Source organism: Triturus cristatus, chromosome 9 (assembly GCF_964204655.1).
Source record: "Triturus cristatus chromosome 9, aTriCri1.1, whole genome shotgun sequence".
Taxonomy (NCBI): Eukaryota; Metazoa; Chordata; class Amphibia; order Caudata; family Salamandridae; genus Triturus; species Triturus cristatus.
Genome location: NC_140592.1, coordinates 252,166,608 through 252,191,707, shown reverse-complemented (window position 1 = coordinate 252,191,707; position 25,100 = coordinate 252,166,608). Strand labels below are relative to the sequence as shown.

General features: G+C 47.1%; 1 protein-coding gene across 3 annotated transcripts in view; it reads right to left on the bottom strand.

Moving 5' to 3' along the window:
* ATG7 (autophagy related 7) overlaps positions 1 to 25,100 on the bottom strand; it is a 1,343,349-nt gene that overhangs the window by 610,831 nt on the left and 707,418 nt on the right. For 2 of the 3 annotated variants that reach the window (XM_085624866.1, XM_085624867.1), the window contains exon 19: positions 21,161 to 21,241. The exons of the other annotated variant lie outside the window; for it this stretch is intronic. In XM_085624866.1, coding sequence (XP_085480992.1) covers positions 21,161 to 21,241 — 81 coding nt within the window. The remainder of the gene's footprint in view (positions 1 to 21,160; positions 21,242 to 25,100) is intronic. 3 annotated transcript variants of the gene reach the window in all.

The window sequence follows — 25,100 nt, the reverse complement described above, 5'->3', positions numbered from 1 at the left end:
ATGCGTATGTCTTGCTGGGGTAGGAAGGAGATGCCCAAGAGTTGGGGCAGGAAGTATTCCAAACAATGGCATTCTGATTCCGGTACGCAGTAAATGATGATGTAGTTCTACTTGCTACAGTCCTCGAGATCTGTAATTCTTTTCTGTAGGCCCTATATCTGATCCAGTAGTTTGGCGCTGATCCTGGTCCACAAGCTGGTGTTCTGTGTTGTCAAGGCACAGATGAAGCGTAGACATCTCTGAACATAAGGATTTAAGTTCCGCTGCGGATTCTGAAGGTGAGTGCTCAAGCAACTTCAAGATGGATTTCATGTCCTTGAGTTCCTTTATCAGGGCGTCAAAGGAGGATGACCCATGGTAGTGAGTGGGGAGGCAGCTACTGGGTTAGAAACTGTGCCCTTGACAGCTTCCAAAATTGTGAGGTGGGGGGGGAAGTCTTCTTGGACATTGGATAAAGGGGGGGGGGGGCAAGAGAAAGGCATGGCCCGACATGCAGTAGTCATTGACGGTCCAAGAAATGGAAGTGGACTTGGTATATCTGAATCTCTAAGTCTCCATCCTGAGGTATAGAATTGGTGTCCAGGAGGAATGAAGGAGGTGTGAAAGATGGGGAGGCCACTAATCCACCTGATGAGGAGACTTGGAGAGGCAGTGTAGTAGATAGATTAATCCATCTTGACCCCAAGATTGACGCCAAGTGAAAGGAACAAAGTTAAACAGTAGTGTCTGGCAGGGAGTTTGTCTGCTCCAAGATGGCCAATGTCTGAAAAACGAAGGCAGCTCAAGCTGAAATTGCAGCTCCCGAATCAAGCTGAGTGTCCCAGAGCGTTGTTTGTTACCACGGAGTAGTGGTACCTCCAGGGGATGGTCCGATGCAGAGAGGGCAGTTCACGGGGGCCAGAAGTCAGACTGCAGAGGGAAGTCCATTGTGCACCAGTGGCGGCTTGCCAAGACCGAGCGTCTTGGCAGCACCAACACTTACGGTGGTCCTGCGGTGAGGTGGCCGCACCAGCGGAGTTTTAGAGATGGCTTCAAGCGCAAACAGCTGCGCAGCAGCACCAGCACCTCTGGATCCATCCGCTGCTTAGGAGGATTCAAGCAGTAGCCCTTGCCAAGGAACAGAAGGGATCAATGAGCGGAGCACAGGAGGGCCAAGACCCTCCTGCAGACCGGGGGCTCACTGGAAGCAAGGAGAAGGTAAGCAAGGTGTCTGCACTCGTCCAGTGGGTGGAGGGAGGTCACGGAGAGAAAGCGCTGACAACGGGTCAGCAAGGAAGGATCATGGCATACGGTTTAATGTATTTTGCTAGACAACCAGCCAGATGCTGTTTAGGAGGCTGCCATCTTCGTGCAGGCCAGGCTCCGCCCCAATAGTCATTTTGCACTGTAGAGAGGCTGGCATTCCAATAGGGAAGCACTGAGTTACATTATAACACCTTAGATTTCCAATTGCAGTTTGGGAGCAGCTAGAAAAATGATTCAAGGACTCATTTTCATTGCGATTCTAAGTCCAACTTAATGGTCAAGTTGGATTTTATAATAACATTGTGAAAATGACACTTTTAGAAAGTTGCCATTTTCCTGTTTGAGCCAAATGTGACTTTTTGCCAATGTTCAGTGTCACCAGACTGTTTAGGGCTCCCCTTTGCCAAGATGTGTATTGTTCCTAGACCATGGAGAAAAGGCTTGGATGTTGGCAGATGTTTTTCCTCCTTGAGCTTTATGGCATGGGGGCTGTGCCCAGCACGTTGCTGAGCTTCAAATGATACCTACTCTGTCACTGGCAAATGTAGCTCACACCTAGGTCTGCCTCCCTTTTGCATTTATAGTCTGCTTGTCTCCAACTCAGTGAGATGGGGAGCCACCCAAGAACTGGCTTAGAGTTACCACAAGAGAGGGTCTGCCCATTATCATAGCCAAACCACTGGGTGGGCACAGGAAATGCTGCACAGAGGAAGAAAGGTTCTGCAATGTTGGTTTTAGGTAGAGAGGGCCACTGTGGGATAGTTTACAGTAAAACACACAAAGTGTGGCAAAATTGGGTAGGGTCACTCCTGGGAACATTTACCCACCCACAGGCTGGCACTGGGCATACATGCGTCATCCCCAGTACGCTCCTCGGAACATCGCTGGACCTGTGGACGACATACAAAGGACTACACCTGCTGTTGTGACATGTAAGGAGAACCGCCTAGAGCTGGACCTGTTCCCACTTGTACCCAGGGCAATGAAATGGACTCCATGAGTCACTTGGCAGTTAAGCTACATAGACACAAAAGCTGCAAGAAGACCACTTTTCTAAAGAGCCCAGTTGGACAGTTTCAGTTATACCTGCCCTAGACATCCTGGTGGCTTCTGTTGGAGTGAGCCCTGACATCAAAGAGCTACTCCAGAGGTCCTGGAACCCTTAGCTGATGTAAGATTGTTCTTCTTCTGCCAAACTGAAAAAGCTGGGACTTAGAAACTTTTTGTTAACCTTTCTTCTAAAGGACAGGTGGGAGACTGGGACCTCTGTTGAACCAAAACCGTCTTATCGCCGGTCAGACCCAATTTGGTGGTCTGCCCCACAAAAGATCTGACTTCCAGAAATGTTTCTAAGTCCGAACATAGACAGCTTCAACAAGAGCGATGCTGAGCTGAAGCTGATCAACATTCAGGAGATCGCCAAGACATTCCTAGGCACATACGCAGACTTCTTCCTCTTGAAGCTTCACACACTTTATTGACAACCACAATGGAACCCTGCTCTTCAGCAACCGACATTGTTGAACCCACGACTCGGATCCAGCTTGCCCCGTCAACAACCACCTTTTCTCAGGAATTTATTTTTAAGTCCAAAGGTAACTCTTTGACTGGGACCTACCTGGGTCTCGTATCTGGCACATGCCTCAAACTTTACCCTTATCCCAGGCTAGCATGACCAGTTGTCTGTGGTTGTTACTTTGTGATTTTTTTGTGCTATTTTTATTGAAAATCTAAAAAATTCATATCTTCGGTTTCCCTAATTGGCTTTTAGTTTTTTCGATGTCAATGAGTTCATTATAATATTCCCAATTTTTATAAATTGGAGTGGGCTTTTTATTCATTTTCTAAAGGTAAACATGCCTGCTCTGTGTGATAGCTACCATTGGTTGAGCTCATGTTTAAATTAATGTAACCTTTACCGGGAAATACAAGAATAGGGCAATTATTACTTGTAATGGACCACCATCACTCCAACTAATAATCAACTTCCTCACAGTGATATTTTGCCTTAAGGGATAGTTAAATATCATCAGTATATTGGTGTATAGGCCTAATGTCTTTTATAAGTTTACCTAGGGTTTCCATATATATGTACAACCAAGGAATGAAAAGGGCAGATCCTCACAGAAGGCGGAGGCTTTCTATCTTTAAACTTGAAAAGCTGAATGCTATCCTGGAAGAACATTTCAACCCATTTGATACTTTTTCTATCTAGCCAATGTTATACTTAATATTCCGCATCAGGTCCTAGTTGTCCATCATATTAAGTGCTGCTGAGAGTCACAGGTAGCTGAGTTGTAAAAGGCTCTTTTGTAAATGATTTTGAGTCCATCCCTTATTACTAGATGTGGTGGTTTCTTTGGGTCAGCCAAATCTGTAGCATGTTGGACTTCCTCTATTACCCTCAATATGTAAATGGATTACACTGCCATGCATCTCTTAATTATTTCCAGTGGGTATGAAAGACTGGTAATACGTAATATGTGTGGATGGCTTCTTTAAGAAGAGCAACTTGATCTGCTTTCAGGCTGAAATGAAATTCTTCAAATGAGAAAAGACATTAATGGTTTGGAGACATCATTGGTAAAGCCTTTGAAAGGTCTCCTTCTGCAGGGAAGCAGGAAACACTTCCCATAGTACATATGGGACCATTTAGTATACAACTCATAAAACACAATACTGTGGGAACACTAGATCCACTACCTATGCACCCTATATAGTATAAACGATCATTAAACGACCGAGAACACTGGCACAGATCTGAAAGCGAAAACGCAACACAATAGGAATGGAGTGACGAGAATATTGGAATGGTTCATCAACGTTCACAAACATCTACTTATCACAATCACTTAAGTTATTCCACTCACAATATGTAAAATGGAGTTCTGCAATCCTGCTGCCAAAATTAAACTGCTCTGCAATGAGTCCATAAACCTTTATTTTTGCAACTTTAATGTTTATTGTTGGACTTGGCCCCGTCTGCCGGGTCACTCCAAAACTGTTTGCCTTCACCTCTCCTGTTTTCTGTACCAGATGCTGTTGGCTTTCAGGACTCTATACACTTCACCACTGCTAAATAGTGCTAAAGTACTTGTGCTGTCCCCTCTAACCATGGAAAAATTGGCTTATACCCAATTGGCACATTTAATTTACTTATACGTCCCTAATAAAGTGGTACTGCATGTACCGAGGGCCTGTAAAATAAATTATACTAGTAGCCTGCAGCACTTATTGTGCCTCTCACTTACGTAGCCATTATAACCATGTCTCTGATCTACCACTATAGCCTGTATGCAGTTTTAAATCTTTTGCCCGGCCTAAACCTTCCTTTTTAATACATGAAAGCCTCTAGGATAGGCCTTAAACAGTTCAGCCAAGAGAGCGGGGTACATTAAAAAGCTGGACATGTACTGGTAGTAAAAAACTCTCAAATTAGTTTTCCACTATGGAAAGCTTACCTCTCACATGAGATATTATTGGGTAAAAGGAGAAGCCAGAGCAACATCTCACGGTACAATATTTCCATGTCATGGGGCGGGGGAGGCATCTGGTTAAATGGTTCGCGGCGTCCTTACGCACACATACGGCACTTAGCTTGGCACCGCTGCGTGTTAAGTGGGAGGTGGATCTGGCTCGACCCGTGACTGACAAGGAGTGGGACAGGGTGCTGCAGGGCCCGAAGAGAATCCCCAGGAACATGCGCTTCCGCCAAATACAATTCTTCATCTTACACAGAGCATATCTCACGCCCGCCTCTATTAATAGATACTTTCACCGTGCGGATGCATGCTGCCCCCGCTGTGCGGAGCTGGACGTTGGCCTGCTCCATATGCTGTGGAGCTGTCCCGTACTGAGCACATACTGGCAGGCAGTGCAGGAAGCGCTCTGCGAGTGCACAGGTCGTGATATCCCATTTGAGTGGCTAGCCTACCTTTTACACCTTTTCCACAGAACGCCTTCCACAAAGGTTACCTCTAGGTTCATTGACTTGGGGTTTGTGGTGGCGAAACGGCTTCTTACCAAGCGTTGGAAGGCGGCTGCCCCACCACACACGAGCGCATGGCGCGGTTCCTTTCTGGTCTGGGCTAAGGCGGAGGGCACGGCCCTCTGGAGGGAGGAGACGCTAGTCCTCAGGAGGACGCCCATTGCGGCCCAGTGGGAGGCGCTATTACAGACCATGATGCGCCTAGGGGAGGATGCCGCAGAGGCCGGTCAGGTACACAATGAGGACGCCGCCACGGGGGGTATGGAGTTGGTTTGTCCAGCAGAGTGTCATGGCATACGATAGCGAAGACTTAGTCAGGTTGGAGAGGCATAAGAGCAAGCGCGACACAGTCTGTGCAGTGATCCGTGTGGGAGGTATGGGGCTGGGGGGGGACGACTTATGGGACATTGGGTGAGCAATACTTGGACAATGGCCGGACTTTGCTGCTGTTACCATTGTTGTTGTTCTGATGGGGCGTTAGCTGTTCAGCTGTTTGGTCCCTGTTATTTTTATTAAAATTTGCTATTTGTTTATGGAGAAACCTTAGGAGAGAACGGGTGAAGAATTAAAACTCTCGCTTTGGGGTCGCCCCTTATGTGGTAGGGCCTCAAGACAAAACACGGCTCTATAGTTGGTGCCACTGTCGCGGGGGCTTTCACTGTGACAGGGAACCAGGAGATACACCCATTCTTCACAGTCCATTTTATGCCCGCCTGAGTACATAGCCATGGTTTAAATGTTGCTGCACATTATTCTGTTTCATGATGATACACCTTTTCAAAAACCTCAATAAACAGATTTATAAATAAATGAGATATTATTGGGTAACCTTATTACATTAAATATGTGCTAACATTTGATTGGGAGCAGGTAGGAATGTCATGTTTTGTGTCTGAGGCATTCTAATTTAAACCCCTCTTTGATGCTAAAGTCGTATTTTAAGGCACAATTCTGAAAATGCGACTTTTAGAAAGTAGGCATTTTTGTGTCTTAATGATTTGGTGCCTACATTCTACTCCCTGGATCACATGACTAAATGTAGTTGGCAGTTGGCCTTTGTGTATTCCTCCCACACAATAGAGGGGCTTGTTATTGGCAGGATGGGCCTCCTGACTTTTTTAAAGCAAGTAAATGCTTTACTGTATGATTAATTACAATCTTCACAATAAAAAAGTACCATTAAAAACTGTGATGTATTAAAATTGTAAATTCACATTCACATAGTGCAGAAGGGACATGTGCAAAATTAGCTCTGGAGAGCCAGTTTTAAAGCAGCATGTTGAGTTTGACTGCCTGTTCGATGCCACCTAGTGCAGAGCAGAGGAGTGATTTGCCAGGTTAAACCTGAGACATGGATATTATGACCACATTTGAGTTCAAGCCAAAGTGCAACGTGCCTGAGGTGTAAAGGAACAACCAACCAGTGTCACTTTATGACATATCTTGGATGTTAAAGTGCAAAGATAGTTTTAAAGTGCAGATGTTATGGCTACATGTTAAATTACACCTTCAGTTTCATATCAGCTAATGTGACATTTAAAAAGGATAAGGTGCAAGATTAGATTTAGAATGCAAGTTTTGTAACGGCATATAATTTTTTCACCAATCATAGAAAAGGCCTTGTTGGTAGTTGTCCCAACGTTCTGGCAATAAGTGGGATAACAGTATTTCGTGTTCACTCCAGAATGAAGGATGTTTTGACATGGTCAAATCCAACCAGAAAATTCTAGTGGTAGCAGACTTCAAGTGTTGCATGAGAGGGGTGAAGCTGTCACCTGTCACACTTGCACTTCAATGACACAGCCTTGTCTTATACACAAAGGACTACACATTAGCCTATTGTGCCTGCAGACAGATGGGATCAGGAAAGAGAGGCAGGACATTACAGACACTTCTGTAGTCTCCAGAAGATTGTTCCACTATAAAAAGTGGGCATGAGGTATAAAAATGGGACCTTCAGACCCACTCTTCAGTGCTCTTCTGGACCTGTGGATACCACAGACGAAGGGCAGCCCAGCTACCAGAGGGCTACCCTGCTACTTGAGGCGTGCCCTGCTGTCTGAGAAGAACGACTGGAGCTGCATCCTTCATCCCAAAATACCCGAGTGATTCCAGTGGCAAGTTAGCTGGTCTCCTCTTCTGAGCTACAGGGACACAAGTTCCAGAGGCGTCCCTGCAACTGCTCAGCTGACCTGCTGCACTGGACATACCTGGACCTGCTGAGCACTGGGGATCTCTGCTGGAGTGAGTTATTGATCCCCAAACGGTGCCTGCCAGACCCTTGATGTGGAATTGGGTAAGCTCCACCTAAGCAAAGGAGAAATCCTTAAGTTTTGTGCTCTTTATGACAAACGGGCCAGTTCGTGCCAGGATCTTGCCACCGGCACCAACAGCCAACGCAAAGCTCAGGTGAACCAGACCCTTTGCGCCACAGTAAACACCGGCGACGACTCACAATAGGAGATCTGCACTACACGCTACAGCATCGAATGCCAGCAGTGACGACCAATGCGAACCTCCAGTAACGACCGTCTACGACTCGCGATAGGTTCTTCGCGCTACAGTGATAACCGTTCACGAAGCCGGGCCTGCTTTTTGTGCTACAGTGATGCTCCTTGCGGCCTCCTCCACTGTGAAATGGACTCTTCTGGCAGTACTTTAGAGGTACCTTTTGCAGCGGGACTACCCTGGTCCCTGTATCTTGTCCCCGCACCATCATGGTTTGCCGAACCTTTGAGTTTCATACGGCCTCACACAACCAGATAATCATGAGTGCTTTTAGGCAATATACTTACCGTAAATCTTTAAAATTGCATTTCTCTGTTTTACTGATTGGGTTTTGTTGTTTTGGTGTCAAATAATTTATTACAGTTTACTCTATTTTTCTTGTGTTGAATTTTCACTCTACTCGTCATCGCGCGCATTGGATTATTTTTAAAAACTAAATACAACTCTATTGGAATAGAGATTTTAAATTTGCTGCTACGCTGCTTTGCCGCTGGGGGAGACAGTCAGGCTTACCTGCACATTAATTTGTTCTATCACCCGCATTTGGCGGGACTCAGTTAGCGGGGGCTCCGGTTTAGCGGCGCTTGATCGCCATCTTTCAGTGGGTGAGTGAGGCTTGGGACATTGTAGGCGCCATATTGGGTGGGTCAGTCGCCTACGAGGCGGTACCCGCGCGGCATAATACTATTGAATTGAATGGAGGTACGGGCGCGCAGCGTCCGCGGGCAGCGGGCGCGCCGTGGGCGCTCCGGAGGTGCGCCAGAGGTAAGCCCGTTTGCGCCCCGGTTGCTCCCGGTTCTACAGAGCCGTACAGATCACACTTAGTATATTCCCGAGAAGAACTGTGTGCTCTGAACCTCCACTCGGCCTTAAACAAAGGATCTACCTCGCGGCCAGCGACCCCGCCCTCTATTTCCTGTGGCCTTCTTAATGTCCGCTCCCTTGTAAAGCATTCTGCCGAAATCTCTCTGCTAGTTGAGTCTGCTAATTTGGATATTTTGTTCCTAACAGAGACTTGGACTACATCAGATAGTGGAGCGGAGTTGGCCTGGGCATGTCCCTTAGGATACTTTATAAGACATAGTCCCCGAATTACGGGAAGGGGTGGTGGAGTGGGATTTATTTGTAAAGATACACTCTCCCTTTCACAGTTCACAGTTAAACAGGTGGTAGGTTTTGAACTCTTGGGCTTCTCTCTGATGGCTCAAGGCGGCATAGTTCTGGCAGGTCTTTTATGTTACAGACCGCCCTCTGGAATGGCTTCTTCTTTCCAGCAATTCATTGACCTTGTTTATGACTTATCTAACTCACATTCCAACTTTATAGTGTTGGGCGATTTTAATTTACGACCTTCAGGCCCACAAGAACTAGCCTATAGAGAAATCTGCCAAGCATGCAACAACATATAGTTGGAGCAGCTTGTGCAATGTTCCACGCATGTGAAGGGGAACATCTTGGACTTGGTCTTTGCGGATAAAAAGTTGGTTGTTATTAATGAGGTCTTGGATCAATGCTGGACAGATCATGCTATGGTTCTCATGTCTATCTTTGTGTCAGGAGAGCAGCGTAGTGCTGATAGCTTGGTTAGGCATAAATTTAGTAGACAGTGGTCCCGTCTGTTAAGGGGGTCAAGTTTACCTTCATTGTTGCCTACAACCTTTGCGGTGCAGGAAACCGTGGATAAAAGCTATGCTGCCCTTAGTAAACAAATTTTGACATCACTGGATGAACTGATTCCTCTAAAAAGGGTGAAGAACAAACCTCGGAGAGCCAACGCCTGGTTTACTGGTGATCTTAGCCAACAGAAACTTTGCTGTAAACAGGCGGTGCGTGCTTGGAGGAGAGGTTATGAGGAATCGGATCGTGCAGAGTATAGACAGGCTTTGCGGGAGTATAAAGTCCACCTAAAGATGGCTAAGGCGAAGTTTCTGGAAGATTCTTTGGCCAAAGCCACCAATAAATCACAGACCCTCTTTAAACTGGTCAACAACCTGACAAACCCTGCCTGCGCAGCACCAGTCACCATAGCATCTCAGGAGCTGTGCGACTCCTTGGCCTCTGCATTTGAGGAAAAAATCAGGCTTATTTTGAGTGGCCTCTCGATCTCGAGCCATATGGTCTCGATAGAGTCTTCTCCACTAAAATCTCCCCACCCCGTAGGTGATGAGGAGGTTAAGGGGGAACAACAGCAATTATCCTGCTTTCCTATCCCTTCCTTGGAGGAATTCTATACACTGGCTAACGGTGTGTCTTCGGGTTCCCCACTTGACCCGTTGCCACATAGGATATGGAAGGCCTTCCAGACAGAACTGCTACCTCCGCTGTATACCATCTGCTGCCAGTCATTGGCTACAGCTTCGGTTCCTGACAGCTGGAAGCTTGCAATAGTGACACCTCTGCTAAAAAAGGCCTCCTTGGACCCGCTATGTCCAGCCAGCTATAGGCCTATCTCGTTGCTTCCATTTCCTATAAAAATTCTAGAGAAATTGGTCACTAGAACCTTATCCAACTTTTTGGAATCCAACGTTTGCCTGGACGCAGCCCAGTTTGGATTCAGGCCAGCACATGGGACTGAGACCGCCTTGATCACCGTGTTGGACGATCTGCGAACGCGTTTCGACACAGGTAAGGCAGCGTTTTTAGTATTGCTGGACATGTCGGCCGCGTTCGACACGGTGGATCATGCTGTCCTGCTGGATCGCCTCCAGAAAGCGGGCGTGGCTGGTCTGGCGCTGGGCTGGCTTAAATCCTATTTGGACAATAGGCAACAAGCAGTTGCATTAGCACCGTTTCGCTCAGATATACGCCAGGTGAAGCAGGGTGTGCCACAGGGGTCTGTGATAAGTCCGATCCTCTTCAACCTTTACCTCCGACCCCTAATCAGTTTGATAAAATCCTTCAGCATCTCAGTTATCAACTATGCCGATGATACGCAACTGATTTTTTCTTTTGAGGGTAAGGAGGAGGTCTCGAGGGATATTTTCCATCAGTGTATGTCGGAAACAGCAGAGTGGCTTCGCCTTAATTCACTCCAATTTAATGGGGCAAAGACCGAGGTGCTTCATTGCTCCTTGGATCAGCCCTCTCGCCTGTTGCCAGAGGATTTCTGGCCGGCATCCATCTTGGGTACTGTGACAGCTGCTGAGTCGGCCCGTAACTTGGGGATCATGTTTGAACCTAGTCTGCAGCTGGATGCCTTGGTAAATAAGACCATAGCAACGTGCATGGGCTTACTTCGTGCCCTACGGAAAATCTTGCCGTTGCTTCCCCTAGAAGCTCGAGTAGAGGTGGTGCGCAGTACTATACTCAGTAGACTAGACTACTGCAACGCACTACTTCTGGGGGCACCTAAGTCTCTGGTATCTAGGCTGCAGAGGGTTCAAAACATGGCAGCCAAGTTGGCATTAGCTCGATCACGCTCCGCGTCATCCTCAGCAGCATTATCTGACCTTCCTTGGCTGCCTGTCCAGCAGCGTATTCTTTTTAAGGCCGCCTGCATTGTATTTAGAGCGTTGCATGGTCTGGGACCTCTGCCACTCCAACATCTTTTTTCCTGGTACCAGGCTGCTAGACCCCTAAGATCCTCCTCGGCTTTTTTGATCAAAGTTCCTAAATTTGTCAGAGTGAGGATGGGCGGGCGCGCGTTTGGCTTTGCAGCAGCTAAGCTGTGGAATGCCCTTCCTCTGCTGCTAAGGAGTAAGCAAGAACTAACCTCCTTTAAAAAAGAGTTGAAGACCCATCTCTTTCCAAGAGCAATGTAGCGTATTAGATCTGATGACTCACGGAAGGTCAAGCGCCAGGATACCCTTGGGGTGGCAGAAGCGCTCAATAAGAATTTAATACATACATACATACATACTACTATTCAAGTGCTGCATAAATACTTTACAAATTGCTTCGAAGTTAGGCCTGACTGATTTTGTGCCAAGCAACCAGGGGAAAAAGCCCTGGTTAATTTAGTAACTTTTGTGGTTCATCCTGAAACGGACTGTGGTAGTTGCTTGTGCACGGATCACATCGCCCTAAACCAACAACCCAATTTCCCACATTTGTGAACAATGAAAACAAGCTAAAACAAAACAAGAACAATGACAGTTGACAATACAGTGTACTTGCAACGTAAAAAGAAAAGCTAGAGTTTTGGATATTAAGGTAAGGTAGCAGAGAAGATAAGGCTATCTATAGGTTTAGTAGTAGGTGCTGCTGATACCACTGAGGCTCCAGGTATATGGCTCGTCACTCGGTGGGGGGCCTAGGGGACAGGGGGAGAAATCTTGATGTGAAGAGCACCCATAGCTTGCCCCAATGCAACAGGCACATATGTCTTGCTCTAAACCACACAGGCCTCTCTTAATCTGTCTAGTTGTATGGACAACCATTTGCTGGTGTCACATTCTCTGGGGGAACCTCTTCCCCCACTAAAGAGTTTCAGGAGTCGGATTTCTAGCCCCTTGGCACAACGACTTAGCCAATGTGCCAATACAAATTAGAAATCTAGCTGGGCTACAATATAGACACAACTCAGTGAGCAATACTGCACAAGAAGTATTTCCTGGTAACGATCAGTCCCGCAAGACGAGTTCAGGGACACAGTGGAACTCTTAACCCGCTTTTGTGAACAAATATTACCTGAAGAAAGACTATAAGATATAGGACATGTACTTTAAAATGTTTATTTTAAGATCGTCACCTGGTGCATACAATGTAAATGGTATTGACACAGAATATGAAAAGTAATGCATCAAAACACGTTTAGCTATTTCTTATCACAGCTTGTTCGAGGCTGGAATATAAAGAGCGAATGGCTGATGGCCACTTCTTGATGCCATCGCTTCCGTCTGAAGTTGATGCTGCAAAACTGGCAAAGCCTCTGTCTTGATAGCTCTGGTGCAAAGTCCCTCTCAAAAATGTGTACCAATACCTGGGTTTTTATAGTATCTGAATATCAATCTTATTTTATGTTTTGAAAACAATAATGGGACTGACAGACATCAAAGCAGCAAAAAGGCATAACAATCATGGCAGCAAAAGAGTCAATTCAATTCTAATCAAAAGCAGGTGTATAGGGTGCAGACATTTTTAGCATTTATGCACATTTAAACCTTTACACTTTCTATGAAAGAAATAGAAGAGTCTGAATACAGCAAGGAATAGAAATAGAAGAGTCACAACATCGGTCCATTTAAAAACAATTAATATAAGCCAGTGAAACAAGATGCTGGAGGGAAAGTCCAGCTTAAATAACCTGGTCCTGGGAGCTGGATCAGGAAACAATGCCAATCAGAGCCAAAAGATCCTTCAACTTTAAAGATCCAGACAATAAAGCTAGGATAAAGTTTCCCTACTGAGAGGGGTTTGGGAAAGACATCTCTTGCCCTTTTCCCAGAGTGAATTCAACTGGCCAGTACCTACATGCAGATAGCCAGGAATTCTTGCATGGAAGGAAGAAAAAGGAGAATTAAATGAATGTTCTTAAATAGCTGATAACTACCTACAGCTGAAATTGTTCTAAGGCAGGACTGAACTTTTTTTAACTAAAGGTTGCATGGCCCTCCAGAATCTAAAGCTACCCAAAAGAAACCCTGGAAGATGTTACTAAGATCAATAACCTAAACGCCCCATTTACGACTGGGCCTCATCACAATTAGCAGCTGCCAAAAGCACATTTTTCCAAATCACTAACCTGAGACCGTTTATTCCTTTATAAACTCAAAGTAACAGTTCTTGGTTGTGATAGCTACTATAAATATTAGAAGTGAGTATTGTAAACACGCCTAAGTGGGTTTTCTTGGATGCATGTGATGTCTGTAACTAGTTCAGAATTATCCTGTCTTTGGCCTCAAATGAATATTTGAAATCTGATGCTATCACAGCCCGGGAACTTGATCTTTTTGCTTATCTAACCCTTTCTTTGGAAGACTGAACCTATGTCTGCTAGCAAAACCTCATTTTAAACATCACACTAAGAGAGGAGATTTGTGGTACATATGCAAACTTCAAAACCACATCCCTCCTCACCTACAGAACTTCAACTGCCTTTCCATCCTCATATTCTATTGAGACAGGCGCCTCAAGATCCCTTCAGCTACATTACGATATGAGTGCAGAGATTTAGGGGTACTGGTATTAGCAATGTTGGTCCTTTGTTGCCTGAAAACTCTTGAATCTAATGAGAATCAATTCACAATCAAAGATAGAAGCAGTGATACTTGTGTACATTAGTTATCTCAATAATCTATCACTCATATGGTCCATTTGTGTTTCCTGTCAATATATTTCCAAAGAAAGAATTTGCTCTGTTATCTCTCCTATGGACACTAATACTGATGCTGATAGCATTCACAATGTGAATGCAATTTTGTAATTGTTAAAACATTGTATAAGAGGAGAACATTATACAGCGTATACATAAAAGCAAAAGAGCTTCAATCTTCCAATAAAGACCTAAATAATTTAGAACCAATCAACATATCTACTAGTCTCAAGGAGGTTATGCGGAGAAAAATGCTAAGTATGTTACAAACAACATCACAAATAAGAAACAGGGGATTTGCCCTCTTCATCATTAACAAATGTTTTGGGATGGTGGTTAAAGAGGAGGCAAACGTCTAGCGAATATAATGTAATAACCATTGTCGAGCGTCAAGATCACGCCAGGATGTTACCAACATCCTTTGAGACAATGATGACTATTTACAAGTTTACTTTTATGCAACATTCTCTTAATATAACACAACCATACCCCTGAGAGATATACTGCCATCAAGGTTATCAGATGAGGAAAGCATTAGTGCACTAAGTCGGGTCTAAATGCTCAGAGGACTAATGAAACCACTCCAGGAATCTGTGTTTGACCAAAATGGTCATAAGACTGAAATCTGGTGGGGAAAATTTACCTATCACGCTTCCAAGTTCAATAAAATGTGCCCAGATGCCCTAAGGTGTGAACCTGTGCTTTGAAAATACATATTTTGGGACGTTAAGCAATGAATGAAAGGAGATGAAAGAGAATAAAGTTGTTGACCCTAAAAAAAACAATTCAGTTGGAGAAAAGCACCAGTTTTGATGGTTTTGCTAACAAATTGCAGATAGGGTTACCAAAGAAACATTACCAAGCTTACAAGACGTCCCCAATTCACTAGAATAAATGGGACCAAGCTATTTCAAGAGCAATCAAAAGTAACTTGCCTGTTCAGAGAAGCTTTGAAATACATAATGTTCTAAGAGCATGTGAAAAAAATCTTTCTAGACAATACTAAATTGGAATTGGTGAAGGACTCAAACAGCACTGGTGTGAGCTAAAATTGGGAAGTCAAATATGTTCAATCAGTTGTATCTTAAGTTCATTACCCCTTTTCCTTTGTTGCTAGCATGCAGTGTGACATTTATATTTAATGCAAACGTGTTTCATCAATGGCAATCCTTCTTGTCTCATTGCAAAGATGCAAAGAACAAGTTACTTACCTTCGGTAACGATATATCTGTAAGAGACATATATTAGTTATAGATTTCTTACCTTAGAATTTCCCCAGACGTCAGACTGGATCGGGAGAATTTTTTTCTCAGCAGTACCCCTGCACGTCGGTAAGTGGTGTCAGTCGACTCGCGTTCGTCATCGGCGTCGTGATCACCTTGCTGACGTTGCGGTATCTACTTAGACGACGCCCCTGCGCGCTGTCGTAAGTTATTTTACACGACATTCCACGTCAGAAGCGCAGAGCCATGCAAGACACTGACCACTGGTACACAAAACTAGGGCCCTGAAAGTGAGTCCCTTACTCTGGAAGTCAGTGCGCAGAACGGGGAGGTTGGGTGGTGCGGTAAGGAATGTATAACTAATATATGTCTCTTACAGATATATCGTTACCGAAGGTATGTACCTTGTTCAACTGAAAGAGACTATTAGTTATATATTCCTTACCTTAGAATAGATACCCCAGCAATACCAACCCCGGAGGTGGGTCTGAGAACTAAGTTAACACCAGAAAGTCCTGGAGAACGGAACGGCCAAAGAAGCCGTCTCTCCGGACCTGACTATCCAGGCAATAACGTTAAGTGAACATGTGCAGTGATGCCCACGTAGCTGCCTGGCACATGTCACGGAGGGGGACTCCACATCCCAAAGCAGTAGTGGCTGCCATCGCCCTGGTGGAATGGGTGTGCAGCCCTACCAGAGGTTACTTTTTCGCCAGGGAATAACATATTTTAATGCAAAGGACGACCCATCGAGAGATGGTCCATTTTTGCATGGCCCGACCTTTCTTGGCACCCACATAGCCAATGAAGAGTTGATCGTCCACCCGGAATTGTTTTGTGCAATCCAGATAAAATGATAACGTACATTTTGGATCCAGACGATGGAGTCTCTCCTCCTCCTTGGAACAATGCGGGAGCAGTAAGAAGGTTGGCAAAGTGATGGTCTGTCCTATATGTAAAGAGGTAACCACTTTGGGTAGAAAAAAAGGCCTAGTTCGAAGGATAACCTTTTCCGGATGGACAGCAAGGAAAGGAGGCTTGGAAGTTAGAGCCTGAAGCTCACTCACCATGCGAGCAGAGGTGATGGCAACCAGAAAGGCAGTTTTAAGAGTCAGGAGTCTGAGAGGACAATTATGTAGTGGCTCGAAAGGAGCGCACATAAGGTAAGTCAAGTCCAGGTTCAAGTCCCACTGAGGCATTACGAAAGGAATAGAAGGAAAAAGGTGAGTAATGCCCTTAAGAAACCTATTTACAATAGGGGACTTGAAAAGATAAGACTGATCAGCAAGGCAAAGAAAGGCCAAACTGGCTGAAAGATGGCCTTTAAGGGTGCCCAGAGCAGAACCCTGCTGGCCAAAGAAAGGATGAAGAGGAGAACCTCAGAAAGGGGGGCAGAAAGGGGATCCACACCATTTGCTGCGCACCATGCCACAAATTTGTTCCATCTACAGGCGTACACTGTTTCAGTAGAGGGACGCCTGGCTGCCAAGATAACATTACAGACTTCGGGAGGAAGGTCAAAGGCTGCCAACTGTCTCTGTTTACTCTCCACGCAAGGAGATGGAGGTTGGACAGGTTCGGGTGGAGGACCGTCCCCTGCTGCTGCGACAGAAGATCCTCCCGTGGCCATGTTCAAGAGCTGGGGATACCAGACTCTTCGTGCCCAGTCTGGAGACACAAGAATGACTTGGGCCCGGTCGCGTCTGATCTTCTTCAGCACTCTGGGTAGAAGTGGTATAGGCGGAAAGGCGTATAGAAGACCGCAACTCCACTCGTGACGAAAAGCGTCACAGAGCGAGTGCCGCCTTGGAAACTCCAATGCGCAGAACTGCTGACATTGTGCGTTCTCTTCGGTGGCGAACAGATCTAACCAAGGCTCTCCCCACTGCTGAAAGAGACCTTGCACCACCTTCGAGTGAAGATGCCATTCGTAATCCATCATGCACCGGTGGCTGAGTTCATCCACCTCGGCGTTCAGGGAACCTGCCAGTTGTTGAACCACCAGGGACATGCCCTGATGTTCCAGCCACTTCCAGAGGCGAACGGCCTCTTGGCATAGGGTCCGCGACCCCACCCTGCCCAGTTTGTTGCAGTACCACATGGCAGAGGTGTTGTCCGTGAACAGCTACACTACTCTTCCTGTGACAGAAGGAAGGAATGCTTTTAGTGCTAGACAAATCGCCCGGAGCTCCAGAAGGTTGATGTGGAGCCCAGACTACGCCGGAGACCAGAGGCCTCTGATCTCCGCCTCTCCCATGTGGCCGCCCCATCCCAGAAGTGTTGCATCTGTCACCACTGGGAACTCTGGTTGGGGAAGGGAGAGGGATCTGCTTTTGACCCAATCTTGGTTCATGAGCCACCACTGCAACTGATGTGCAGTCCCCTCCGAGATCTGGACGACATCGGAAAGATTGCCCTGATGCTGCGCCCACTGGAACTTCAGGTCCCACTGCAGAGCCTGCAATTGCCACCTGGCATGATTCACGAGCAGGAGGCCATGAGGCCCAGCAGCCTTCGGGTCATTCTCCCCAAAATCCAGGATTGAGGCTGGAACATCGGTATCATAGCCCGAATATACCGGACTCGCAGCTCGGGAGGTTAGGCCCGAAAATGCGCCGTGTCCAGAACCGCTCCGACGAAAAGGAGCTTCTGAGAGGGGTTCAAGTGCGACTTCTGCACATTGACTGTGAACCCCAGCAAATGCAGGAGGTCCGCCGTAGTCTGGAGGTGGGAGATGACTGCCTGGGGCGAGCTCTCCTTCAACAACCAGTCATCGAGATAGGGGAAGACTGAAACCCCTGATCTGCGCAGATGAGCTGCAACCACCGCCATCACTTTCATGAACACCTGAAGGGCACTGGTAAGGCCAAAGGGGAGCACGGTAAACTGGAAATGCTCGCATCCAACCGTGAACCGTAAGTAACGCCGGTGGGCAGGCAAGACGGGGATATGAAAGTAAGTGTTCTGCAAGTCCAACGCTACTATCTAGTCTCCAGAGTCGAGGGCAACCAAGACCTGATCCAAGGTTAGCATTTTGAACTGCTCCTTCCGGAGGAAGCGGTTGAAATCCCTGAGGTCTAAGATAGGACGCAGGCCTTTGTCCTTCTCAGGTACCAGGAAATAGTAGGAGTAGCAACCACGACCTACATCTGGGACAGGGACTCGCTCGATACCTCCCTTGGCCAAGAGAGCCCTAACTTCCTGATGGAGAAGGGCCAAGTGATCCTCCGACATACGATGGTGTGTTGGTGGCATGGAGAGAGGGGTAGTCTCGGAGGAGAGGGCGTAGCCCCTTTGGACTATCTGCAAATCCCACCTGTCTGACGTGATGTTGTGCCAGTGGGGGAGGTGATGGCGGATCCTGCTGCCCACTGGCAACTGGTGGCCCTGAAAGGTCGGATTAGGAAGGTCTGGAGGCTGCTGCAGAGGGGGCACTGGTGGACTGGGCCGCCCTCTGGCTCGCAGACCCACTGTGCTGGGTCCCACGTCTCCGGCCGCGCAGAGGCTGGGCAACTTGCGCCGGCCTGTGGCCCTGGGTGTAACGTGGTGGGGCATCCCTTCTGTAGCCACGAAAGGGGAGAAAGGCAGACTGAACAGGGCAAGAGGTGGCAGCGATGCCCAAGGATCTGGCCATAGCTCCAGAGTCCTTGAAGCGCTCAAGCGCATTGTCCGCCTTGTCGCCAAACAGGTGACGGCTATCAAAGGGCATGTCCAAAAGGGTCGATTGGACATCCCCGTAGAAGCCAGTGGACCCCAGCCAGGCGTAGCACCTCCAGGCTACTGACGTAAAAATTGTTCTACTTAGCGAGTCTGCGGTTTCCAGCCCACATCGGATGGTGAAGTTTGCTGCATTTCTACCATCAGCGACCGCATGGGAGAGTAGGGCTCGGGCCTCCTCTGGGGTACTGTGGCAGCACTTGCGCAACCGTGTCCAACACAGAGTGGGTGTACCGGCCCAAGGGACATGTGGTGTTCACCGGCTGCAGTTTTAACCTGACGGAAGAAAACATCTTCCCAACATGGTCCAGCTTCATGGATTCCCTATCTGGGGGAGCAGTAGAGAACGTACCTTTGGATGTCGAGGCTTGGACCACCAAGCTCTCGGGGGTAGGGTGCTGGGAGAGGAAAATTGGGTTGCCCGGGGCTGGGCAGTGGCGTCGGGCAATCATCCTATTCACAGGAGCCCCTGTGCTGGGCTTGGACCAAGGGCCCAGAAGGATGTCTGTAAGGGCCTCATTGAACGGTAGCAGAGGCTCCAAAGAGGCTGCTGCTGGCTGAAGGACCTCAGTCAGGAGGGTAGTCCTTTCTGCCACGTAGGAAGCTCAAGGCCCAAGGCCTCATCCGCCATACGCAACACCACAGCGTAGGAAGCTCCCTCCTCCGTGGCCACGGTGGGGGGAGAAAGCATACCTAGGTCTGACGAGGTATCCAGACCACTGGCCTCACCCAACTCCTCTCTCCAGTCTGGCTCTTTTGGCTGGTCTGCCAGAGGGTCAACAGACCCCTCCCAGTCCTCCTCAACCTCCCCTGGCTGCCATTCAGGGTGAAAAGGAACGCAGGGTACAACAGTGGTACAAAAGTACTGGCAGGTACCGGTGTCAGTCGACGCCAGTCTGCCTGCATGTCCAAATCAAGGGGGAGGTCGGGGTCGATGCCGGCAAGGGACACAACCGCCATCGGATGTGGCATAGGCGTCATCAGAGGAATCGGTGCCGGGGGAGGTGTCTTGAGGTTGCCTGTCACCGATCCGGATCCAGGCCTGGGTCCCTTAAGTCCTAGAGCCCTCAGCAGAGTCCGCGGGGCCCGAAGTCGCACCGGCTGAGTCGGGCTGGCCAAAGATGGAGTGGAGGGCTTCGTAAAATGCACGAAGCTGGGCGGGGTACGCTCCGGTTCCCGGGAAGGAAGGTAGAGTTGGAGCCGTCCCAGCAGGCTCTGCGGGCAGAGCTGAAGGACGACGACCTTCCGCATCCCACGTCGCATCGGCCGACAGACGGGGAGAAGGCGAAGAGCGACGGTGCTTTTTCGCCTTCTTCTTGTGCTTCGACTTACCCAATGACAAAGACCTCAAGAAGGAATGATGGTGATGAGTTCGTGACCGGTTCCGCGACCTCCCTCTCGACGGGGACTTCGAGTGGCGTGGAGCTGACTGCCAGGCCTCCAGAAGCTTTCGGGACTGCTCCCGCAAAGACTATCACGCTCCAGGCACCAGAGGCACACGAGGTGCGGGTCCATCACCGACATCAACTTGTGACAGGAGTCACAAGCTTGAAGCCGGTTCGAGGACGGGACATCCCTACGTGCACCAGGAGTTAAACGACTCAAAAAAGTTGTCGACAAAAGTCGCAGAAGAGCTAGTCAAAAAATTATTATGGGTACCGCTCTCTCCAGATCTGCGCTGGCTGGCGAAGGAAAAGAAAGAACTGACGTCAGCGTGCAGGATAACCTTCATAATTTACCAATGGTTTTGTTATTCTTAATTTCGGAAAAGGGATAAGAAGTCAAGTTTCATTAAAAAGTGATGAAATTGCATATCTTAGAATGAATTTACACAAACATGATGATAGTGAGTATCTGATCTTGGTAATTGCTATCTGTGGCAAGTATATAAAGTAGGTTATTTCAACTTCTCTCGTTTGGACTATTTCAAATTGATGAAATTTATTTTGAAGTAACAAAATTTACATACGATGGAGTTAGGCCAAATCACTATATCCAACTCTTGGAAATAATGTATTCAAAGCCCAAAACCTCAAAGACATTGGCCAACTAAACAGCCCACATGACAGTAGGCCAGCTGAATGTGCAATCTCATTCATCCAACATAAGCCTCGGTATTTTAATTTTTTTAATTTATCAGCACTTTTAACATTTCTCCGGTCAGAAACATTAACAATTTGAACGAATAAATACATAAATAGCGTCATGCATAGAAAAATAACTCACTTTAGAAGAACAGGCAGTGCACTTGTCAAACGCCAGACTCACTGGGAGGACATTATCAAACCTTGATAGAAAACCTCGAATCTGGCACAACACAAACAGAACATTGCATAATGGCATAAAATGTTAATAGGACATATTTTTTAAAGCGACACGTTATGCATTTGTAGCATAAAATAAAAATAAGATATTAGTATTTAAAGAGTCGGTACAGCAACAGTCCAAATCTAATGTGTGTAGTTCTGATCTTACCTTTAACAGAAAAGGGTATTTATACTGCAACCTATTTTAAAGCATCTCGTTGTGGGTATGGAGAGATTACTATCCAAAAATAATATTCACAGTGGTAAATAAACTCATTGGTCAAGCAGCACCGTGCCGTTTATATCTTTTGTGAGACAATGGCCAACAGGTCAGGATGGGTGGTCCAGAAGTCAGGATGAGCAATTCATTATGACCATGTGACAAGTGTAGACATTTATCTACACTACACAGAGCGCTGTGACACAACATTAATTTCAGAGCATGACTCTAGTGTAAAACCAAACCAACAGGCAGGAGTAGATAGGGCTATAAATATCAGTATCGCACACCATTTATTATATAAAGTAACATGTGTATTATATTGGCAGCGCCATGGACCAGTATCCACTATCTTAAGAGCAATGGTCCTATCCCTCCAACAGTGAAGGAATAAGACGCGGAGGCTTGGTTAATGCTAGAAGATATACTGACCACAAATGGCTGTAGCAACACAGTAGTTAAGGCTGACCCCACACTCTTGAATCTTGTACCCTTAGTAACTTTTGCACACCTTAGAAAATCTGTGCCAAAACTAGAGAATCCAATGTATAGAATGGTACCTTATGGCATGTCGAATTTGGCGCAAAGCATTCAAATGTTCAAAACTTAAAAGAGGGCGAGGGGGCTCACAATTGTTCCTACACGCATCATTAAACTGACGTTTCACATACTTTTACTTTGCACGCAACTCCATAATCGCTAAACAGATAGGCACCAAATGTTTACGGCACAGTGGTGTTTTGGTAATCAGGTGAAAGTCTACCGGGCACTTCAAAGTATGTAAAATGTTCAAACATTTGACCATGCATGAGCACAAATGTGCGCATGCATAGTACTGCAGGTCAGTGTGTAAGTCAGTTAACACCATGTTATGTTATCAGTGTTTACAATGTAAACATATCACCACTGAAATATCCTGACCTTGATGGGGCAAGGCTCCCTGGAAGTCGTGCATGCTGGGACCATAAGATCAGAATAACCAAGAGTGAGAAAATGCCTATTTTTGTGCAGTCCCCCATCCCATTTTTTGCTGAATTTAGTTGCTGTTTTTTGACTCTGCACACTGGGGCACTGCTGTCCAGTGCCCAGTGTATGTTCTCCGACCCCCTGAAACATATACCAATTTGGTAATTTCTGAACGGCTTATTTGACTCTCCTTTAAGGCCGTAGTATATGGTGCATAACTTACACCTATGGCATCGGAAGTTAAATGCCGCCTGTTGACTCTAGCTCTTATTGTGCCATCCACCAGTGTGACAGTGAAAACATGATGGCAGGTCTGCCCTTTGTAGCCTGACAGCAGCAGCTTGAACACTGCGGCATAGACTTGTCAAAATCACCATTTTGACAAGTAGAAAAACCTGACAAACAAGTTACTTACCTTCTGTAACACCCTTTCTGATAGAGACTAACTGCAGGTTTCTCACCTTTTACATAGTGTAACTGCCTCTCGTGATCCGCTAGGTGTCAACGGCTGAGTCCCCCTGCCCTGGCATTCAAAGATCCTGCCAGAAGATGTGCACAAGGAAAATATCTTGATGATCCAGCCATTTCCAAAGGCGTAGTGCCTCCTGGCACAGGGCCTAGCATCCCACGCCACCCTACTTGTTGCAATGCCACACAGCATGTGTTGTCCATGAGCAGCTGTGCCAGCCTCCCCTTGATGGATGTAAGGAAAGACGTTCAATGCCAAGTGGATGGCCCTCATCGCCAGTAAATTGATATGGAGCTGATATACACCTCTCTCAGGTGACCGTCCCAATCTTTCAGTGACACATCGGTCACCACGGTCAGCTCAGGGTAGGGTAGGGGAGAGGTGCCTGCCACTAGCCCAATGGCAGTCCAGCAACCATATCTGCAGATCTTTTGCAGTCTCCTCAGAAATCTGGACATGGTAGGAGAATTCCCCTTGATATGGGGCTCCCTGAGATTACATATTAGAATGCAGAGCTGGCATATGCGACCTGGGGCCCTTTTATAGAAAGTGCCCCGGGGAGCAATGGGCATGTGCGCCCTCTTTGTGTGCCTCTGGGGCACTTAGGTATTATAGAAGGGGCCGCAGGCGCTTGTGTGGCCCTTCTGAAATACAGATGGCGCAGACGTAGCAGCAGGGCTATCTCAACAGGGCTTTCCATCATTTGCAGGGGGACCTGGCCCCATGCAAATGAGGCTCTTTGCCTCTGCATCTGCGCCGTGATATAGACGCGGGTGCTGAGGCAAAGAAGCTGTCAGGAGGCACACTGACATTGCACCACAAAAAGGTGGTGCAACCAGTGGCCGCTCCCCCGCAATGGCGGAGGAGCGTCGCCCCACTAAGGACGAAAAATAAAATGCCAGTAAATCAATTTTATTGTGGTTTTATTTTTCACTGGCAGCCGATGCTGCTGAGTGTAGAATGGGGCCAGGCAATCCTTTCGCCACTAGTGAGGGACTGGGAGGAGTTGAAGGCACTTGCAAGTGCGCATGTCTGTTTGGACCGCTGTCTGAGGCTGGCTAAACAGACATGCGCACTTAGGAATTTAGCGACTCGCAAATTGCTCTCAATTGCGAGTTGCAATTTGCAAGTCGCTAAATGCCATGTACAACAATGTCTGAGACACTGTTAGCGATTTCTAATGGGGTCGCAAATTGCATGCCTTATGCATATGAATGAGGCACTCACAATTTGCGACCCCATTAGGAATGGCTGGCCCTCCTAGTAAGGGTGGCCTGCTGGTCCTTAAAGGAAAATGGGTTGCATTTAAGAAAAGAGAAATAAAACGTTTTCGTTTCTTTTTTTAAGGGCAGGCAGTAGCCTCTGGGACCACTGCCTGCACCTAAAAATATTTTCCCCTGCATTCGCAAAGGGGAAGGGGTCCCCTGGGGACACCTTCACATTTGCGAGTGCTTTACCACCCTCTTGAAGAGGGCGGTAAATTGCGAGTGTTTTGCAATCGCAATTGCGGTCGCAAAACATTCTTACATAGGCCTCTGACTTGCTATTAGTAAGGGACGCCCTTGGAACGCCCCTTCCTAATAGCGACACGCAATTCCTATTTAGTGAGTCACAAAAAAATTGTGACTCGCTACAAAGGGATTGTACATGGCCATATTAGATTTTGCATGCACAAACAGGTCCCAAACCTTTTGCGCAAGCAAAATAGGGTCGTTCATCTGGCCGTAAGAATTTCTCCACCCAGCTGTCTTGTACAGATGGGTGCAGAAATTGCAAAGGCTCCCAGTCCCTTCATGAGCGCGTAACCAGGGTGCTCAGACCAATCCAGGCACTGCTCTCACAGCATGACAGCAGCGTCTGGATTGGGTGATGAGTCTGGAAGCCTTTGCTGGCCCATGACTTCCAGAAGAGGAGGACCGAGGTGTCCCGCAGATGGAGCGGGAGAAGCAGCTAAGTGCGGATTTATTTATGTTTTTAATTATTTGCCCCCGTGCTGCCCCACCATTTTATTTCGGCAGCAGCCGCAGCTGGGCACAACATCAGTAAAAAAAAACAATGGCTTCCCTCTAGAAGGGGTCAAGGTTGTCCTATGGAACCCTCAGACGTCTCCTTGCAGGCGGGTGTAGTCAATTACTGCACCGCCATCACAGTGAAACATGGAGCACCTCTTTGAAGGTGCACTGTGACACAAACAGGGAAAGTGTG